Source organism: Ctenopharyngodon idella, chromosome 8 (genome assembly GCF_019924925.1).
Source record: "Ctenopharyngodon idella isolate HZGC_01 chromosome 8, HZGC01, whole genome shotgun sequence".
In the NCBI taxonomy this organism is placed as follows: Eukaryota; Metazoa; Chordata; class Actinopteri; order Cypriniformes; family Xenocyprididae; genus Ctenopharyngodon; species Ctenopharyngodon idella.
Genome location: NC_067227.1, coordinates 16,609,202 through 16,616,290, shown reverse-complemented (window position 1 = coordinate 16,616,290; position 7,089 = coordinate 16,609,202). Strand labels below are relative to the sequence as shown.

The window sequence follows — 7,089 nt, the reverse complement described above, 5'->3', positions numbered from 1 at the left end:
TCCACAATACCAACACACATAACATGTTCTAGAATTTGTAATCTTATTTTTTATTAAATATTATAAAAATATTTTTTTTTTAACTATGATGTCTGTTGGTCAAGTAAATAAATAAATAGTACATTAGTATTTTTTATATATTTTTTTATGTTTACATTTTGCTAAAAGCCATTTCTGTCTATGGCAGGTTCAAATGTGACCATTTATACAAAAATTAACTTTCAAAAATATACCTACACTGATAAATATTACATGGGGTAAAAAGTGGAACAACTAGCCCTGTTCTCCCCTACTTAAAACTTCAACATCAAAAGGACCTTGCAAAGAGTGTCGGATACATCATTTTTGAGTAACTAGACTGGCTTCATTTGTGAGATGACTGGAGCATACTGTGATTTTATTTACTTGTGTCTCAGTTGGCACATTAAGCTTATTGTAGATTATTAAACCTATTAGTTTAGTTTAAATGTTGCAAATATATTTCACAATGCATTTTACATCTTCTATGGGGCGTCGTTTGAGCGTTTAAATTAGTCACTGCTTATAAACCACTGTCTCTTCCTACTCCTCTTCACTCTCATGGGTGCAATATCTCATAGTGAACACTAATATTACACTATAAAAATGGGGGGGGGGAATGTGGTCAGCCTCACTCTTTATCTCGAGTTTGACTTCGATTGAAGACAAATACAGTGATGAGAAAAGTAGTTCGGGCTCTCTACAAAAGAAAGTAGCCAAAGCAGGTTGTCCCTCAGACATGCTCAAAGAAGGAACCAAAATAGACGGTGCGGTGCTGGGGCTGGTCTTTTTTTCTCCTGTCCTCCTGTCCTGTTCTCCTGGAATGACCTCTGGGTTTGGCATTTTCACCAAAAAATAATCTACACGGGTTAGTTGGACTTATTTTGCTCCTAAAAGTGCTTTAAATTGCTAAGTGGCCGAGTATGGGTGAGACAAAGGGCTCTACCCACCGACAGCTATTCTGGGGCACCGCATAGCACGGGAGTGTTGGAAACGACCCGCGCTCCGGACAGTATCTTGTTTCATATATCCAGGGACAAATATGGTGCGTCTTTTAATTTATTTTCCTACTGTTTGGACATCCAGAGAACTGCCTGACAGTTGTAGGTGACACGAAGAGATGTATTTGTATGATTGTGGGATGAATAAGTGGCGCGCGCCTGTCTCGCACGAGCGCAGGTGGATCCAATAAGGAGGCGCTGTAGTAAACGAGGAGAAAACGCCAAAACTAGTCGATATTTTCAGCAGAATATTTTGTAAGTCACTTTTAGCCTATGGTTTGTGAGGATTATTCTTCTCGCGTTCCGTTTCCAAATGTAAATAGGCATGTGTGGAATACAGCTAGTCTTTTGAGGGGCAACGCTTAAATGGGAGCATTTTTCTTTGGACTACTACAGTTAATCAATTTACACATCACTTCCACTTGAACCCGTTGTCGCGTGGATATTCATCGTCTTATCAATTCCCGTCGAGCAGAAGAATGCCCGAGGACCTCTCCGCGGCCAAAGCCCTCTACATGGGCATGGAGGTGGTGATCGCCGTGTCATCCGTGATAGGAAACGTGATGGTGGTTTGGGCAGTAAAAATTAATAAATCCCTGAGAGATACTACATTTTGCTTCATTGTGTCTCTGGCGCTCGCGGACATTGCAGTAGGAGCGCTGGTCATACCACTAGCGATAACTATAAGTATCGGACTCCAGACTCACTTCTACAGCTGTCTGCTGGTGGCGTGCACGGTGCTGGTTTTGACCCAAAGTTCTATCCTCGCTTTGCTCGCTATAGCCATCGACCGATACCTGAGAGTCAAGATTCCAACCAGGTAAAGTTATCATTCTCTTATTTCCTTCTGGTGCAGATTTCCTTCTGCTGTAAGTATGGCTACGTTATGTTGACACATTGGAAATATATATAGGCTATGAAAAATAATGACGTAAATGGAAGAAATATTTTGTACTATTCTGTATGTCACTAAAATGTAAGCAAATTTGTGACATGCACTTTCCTGGAACACAAATTATGAAAAATATTACATTAATAGTTAATTAATTACATAAAGAATAATCATCACCATTTTATTAGTCCCACTGTCTGTCTAGACTGTTTTTAAGGAACATGCAGTTTTTGTTGCTTAAGAGGTACAGATGGAAGAAACCACGTGTATCTGAGCTGATGACATAATATGACTCATACATTTCTACACCGCTTACACCATATATTTGCAGAGCTTTCCATAGATTTTATCAATATAGGTAAGCACTATGTCAAAGGATCTGAACGGGCTCTTATTTTAGTTTTTCAGAACGGGTATTATATTTGTTGGTATATGTGCTATATGTGGTATAAAATTGTTTTTTGGTTGTTGCAGTTCCTTATTTTTGTATTGAACTTTCTATACTTAGTGCTTATCACTTAATGTCAAGTGTCAGAGAGATCATAGACAAAATTCAAGAAACGTTCCACATTTCAACTCTTCATCACAACAGTACACTGTTCTAGACAGTTTAAAAGCTGCACCTGGCTCAGTATGCACATGGGCTTATTTAATTCTTTAGGGCACAAAATGCATACACTATCTGCTTTTAAGTTCTATCTATTTACAGACTCTATGTCTGGGTTACTCTTTCTCCCCAGAGCAGCTAAATGCAACATACTCAGCTATGTAAAAGCCATTCCATTTTTAAAGATGCTTTTTGTGTGGAAAATATAGTTCTGTGTTCTGTGCTCTTTTCTATTTGTAATGCATCAATCACTGGAGTCCTGTGTTCAAATCCCAGATTTATTCTTCTATAACTTTGCATTTAATTTTGTGATTTCGCCGGCTTAATTGCCATGACCTGTACTATAGTATATGCCAAAATTAACATAAAATCCACCCCTTCAACACTTTTGTGAGGTGGCTTGTGGGCAGACACATAGCAAAGGTGTGAGGGAAATATAACACGGGGGCTACATGGAAAAAATTACCTCCTACAAAACAATTTTGAGAGGGGCAAGTGGAGAGCAAAAACAATCCCATGAAACTGTCGCGAAAGAGCTACAGAGAAGTGAAGTGTGTCTAAGAAGTGTATAGAGTTGCTGCCCTGAGCGAATGCCTGTCGGCTCTGCCAGTCGGATCAACCGTTGTGCACAATAGATGAAAACACAAGATATCAAATAGAAGGCCTACAGTGGGGTCATTAGAGAATAAGATCATTAGAGAAAATACTATTTAGCTTTTTTCTCATTTATTGAATTGTTTTACAATGCAAATTATATTATCAGCATAACAATTGGAGTAAAAAGTTGAATATAGTGTATCATCTTATCTAATATGTCTCACTGATAGCAGCATTCGATCTACATGAATTCCACAAATTCCATCTGTTACGATCCCAGAATAACGGAAAGGTGAGCTAAATAAAATTTCTGTCATTAAGTACTCACCCTTGTGTCATCCCAAATCTGTAAGACATTCGTTCATCTTTGGAACACAAATTAAGATATTTTTGATTAAATCCGAGGGTTTCTGAACCACACATAGGCAGCAATGTCGTTGCACCTTTTTAAGTCTAGAAAAGCATTAAAGACATCGTTAAAATAGTCATGTGACTACAGTGGTTCAACCTTAAAGGGGGGGTATAATGCTATTTCATGTATTGCAGTTGACGTAGTGAACACAGTGCAATACTTCTGTGTTCTACATCAGAACGCTGGCTCATTATTGACCGGCTCCTGCGTCAGCATCACACGCATGCATACTGCTGCTCACGTGTTACAGTGTCGGCCAATACTGAGCTGGCGTTCAGACGTAAATACAGAAGCTCTGCACTGCATTCACTACGTCAACTGCGTAGGAGACTGACATAGAAGAGAAGAAATTGTTGAATAAAGTCATTATTTTTGTTTTGTTTTTGCGCACAAAAAGTATTCTCGTCGCTTCATAACATTAAGGTTGAACCACTGCAGTCACGTGACTATTTTAACAATGTCTTTAATGCATTTCTGGACCTCAAAAGGTGCAATGACATTGTTGCCTATGTGTGGTTCTGAAACACTCAGATTTCATCAAAAATATCTTAATTTGTGTTCCAAAGATGAACGAAGGTCTTACGGGTTTGGGACAACATGAGGGTGAGTACTTAATGACAGAAATTTCATTTTTGGGTGAACTAACCCTTTAAGTAAAATATACTAAAGTTCTGTGGTCTACAGGGCTGTACTAATGCAGAATGTTACATTATTACAATTTTTTTTATTTTTTTTATTTGTTCCACTCTTCAATAGTGCATATGGTTCTTATTCTGTATAAAGTGTAGTCCTGCATCACAGCTTTCCAAACGCACCTTTATGTGGAATTCAGTCAGACAGCTGCAGGGACTTGAAAGTCTGCCATTACATCACATGTACCTTTGTTGTGAAATCATTCACACTAAAGACAAGGAGTTTGGAAAGCGACCTAGAATCTTGGATAAAAGATGACATCTTGGAGAAGATGTATTGAAGGATGAGCAGTGTTGGGAAAAGTAATGCATTACAATATTGTGTTACTCCCCAAAAAAGTAACTTATTGCATTACTTAGTTACTTTTTGTGGAAAGTAATGCATTATATTACTTTTGCGTTACTTTTTGTCATCTGGCCGGGCTGTTTGTTTGTTTGTTTCTTTGTTTTTATAACGACAAAACAGTTTTATTTTTGGCAAATGTAAATGCCCTTTCACAAGTGATATGAATAAGCCTCAGGCTGAAGGAATGCAAATTAACACCGGTACAGTAAAGGGCAAACAAACGGCAAAGCAGTTCAAACAAACAAGCCTTTCAGCTGTGCTGCCATTCTGGAATGCAGGAGAAGTAAATGAGTAAATGTATGCTCACATTTAGTCTAGAATAACCATCATTTTTACACCGTGTACACAATGCCTCTGCATTTCCAATTTCTCTCAACATGGGGACAGGAGAGGTGTCGGTCATTAAATGGAAAACAAAGTATCTTGCGTTACTTATTTGAAAATGTAACTCAGATATTTTGTTGTAAATTCAAAAGTAATGCATTACTTTACTAGTTAGTTACTTGAAAAAAGTAATCTGATTACATAACTCGCATTACTTTTAATGTGTTACCCCCAAAACTGAGGACGATAGGGAGTGGGTTTGATTGAAATGCGCTTTCTAGTGGTGGTACTTTGTCACAATTTGGCTCTTAAAGTTAGACAGCAGGTAAAAGAAGCTGGCCTTGGTTATTCAAAGACTATACACCTGATTTCAAGAAGTGATTTGCAAAGTGACCAAAATTCTGTACCAGTATTATTTATACAGAATTTAGCCTTTTTTTTCTTGTAATATCACTGTAAAGCTGCTTTGAAACAACCTGCATTGTAAAAAGCGCTATATAAATAAAGGTGACTTGACATATTGTGAAGATGCATGTGTTTTCTTTAATGCACATTTTGAAATAATAATATTGCATTAATAATAGTGCATAACATTAATAAATGGATTCAAATTTTTATTAAAATTGATTGCAAAATTGTGTTCTTGTTTTGTAGTTATAAACGAGTGGTCACTCCCAAACGAGCTGGAATTGCAGTATTCATGTGTTGGACGGTGGCCTTCATAGTCGGCTTGACTCCCATGCTGGGCTGGAACAATTTACACAACCTGCAACGTAACAACGGCTCAATCGGCCCTGACCTCATCGTCACCTGCCGGTTTGAGAACGTCATCAGCATGGAGTACATGGTCTACTTCAACTTCTTTGGTTGGGTGCTTCCCCCGCTTCTTTTCATGCTCATCATTTACTCTGAAATCTTCTACATGATCCACAAACAGCTGAATAAGAAGGTGTCCAGCCACTCTGAACCAAACAAGTATTATGACAAAGAACTGAAGCTGGCAAAGTCACTGGCACTAGTCCTTTTCCTATTCGCTGTTAGCTGGCTTCCTCTCCACATTATGAACTGCATCACGCTCTTCTGTCCGAAGTATGAGAAGCCCATGTTCCTCATTTATATTGCCATTCTGCTCACGCATGGCAACTCTGCCGTCAACCCCATCATTTATGCTTTCCGCATCAAGAAATTTCGTACTGCGTTCCAGAGGATCTGGAAGCAGTACTTCTGCTGCAAGAAAGCTCCTCCCCCTGAGAGCCAGCAGAGCGAGAGACTGGATAACAACTACTATATTGCTGCGGCTGCTGTACCTCCAGAACCTGCTTTGGAACAGAACGTCTGACTGACATCCCAGCATCCTCTAAGGAGGTCAAACACCTTCTGCTGGATGGACGGCCAAAGCTGTCAAGCCTTGGTTTGTCTCTTTTGAATGTAAATCAGAGCTCACTACAGGCTATTCTGGCTGAAATGTCCATTTATTGGAATGAGACAGCATTGCTCAAAAAGCACCAAGTTAATCAAATAATTTTGATGAGAAAATTCATAAGAGGGAACCACAGGCAATCTTGCTTTATGAAGAAGCCCTGAAGGATGTTTTTAACTACAATGAGTTTGACAGTGCATATCATACAATTAAATGAGAAAAAATTTGCTCAAATAATGAATCAAAGATTGCACACAACTGTATATTGTGCAGTTCTGTCATTAATATAGTTAATATGGAAACATCTAATCACCAGTTACTGGTTCTATATGAATGTATGCAGAACTGACATCAGAGCACCATACACTCTCAGGTTCTTGGATATTCTGCTTGTATTCTGAACCTTTGTGCACAATAACAGGAAAAGGATGTCAGAAACAGTGACATGGAGGTGGACACAGGTTTTTCTTGTCCTATTATGGAGTGTCTGAGAACCGGTCTTTTATTTTGAAGGACAAAAGTATGTACTGCAGGCAGCTGATACTGCATTTTACTCACAGTTGCAGTGAGGTTATCTTGCCTTTTAGCAAATTTGTGCGTGTATGTGTATGATTGTGCGCATGCCATAACAAAACTGGAATTGTTTGAGGAAATGAAGATGCACTAAAGTTCTATTTATTCTTTTTTTGCTATGACCTGAAAACAAAAGTGAAACTGTCTGTACCTAAGACTAAATCTCCACTATTTGAACATTCAGGGTTAATAAATGATCAAATCCAA

General features: G+C 38.5%; 1 protein-coding gene across 1 annotated transcript; it reads left to right on the top strand.

Annotated features, from left to right (window-relative positions):
- The first annotated feature begins 600 nt into the window (after positions 1–600).
- Positions 601–7,089, top strand: adora1b (adenosine A1 receptor b). Its single transcript, XM_051904283.1, has 2 exons — positions 601–1,839; positions 5,544–7,089. Exons 1-2 carry the CDS (start codon positions 1,499–1,501, stop codon positions 6,226–6,228), a joined length of 1,026 nt encoding a protein of 341 aa, XP_051760243.1. The 5' UTR covers positions 601–1,498; the 3' UTR covers positions 6,229–7,089.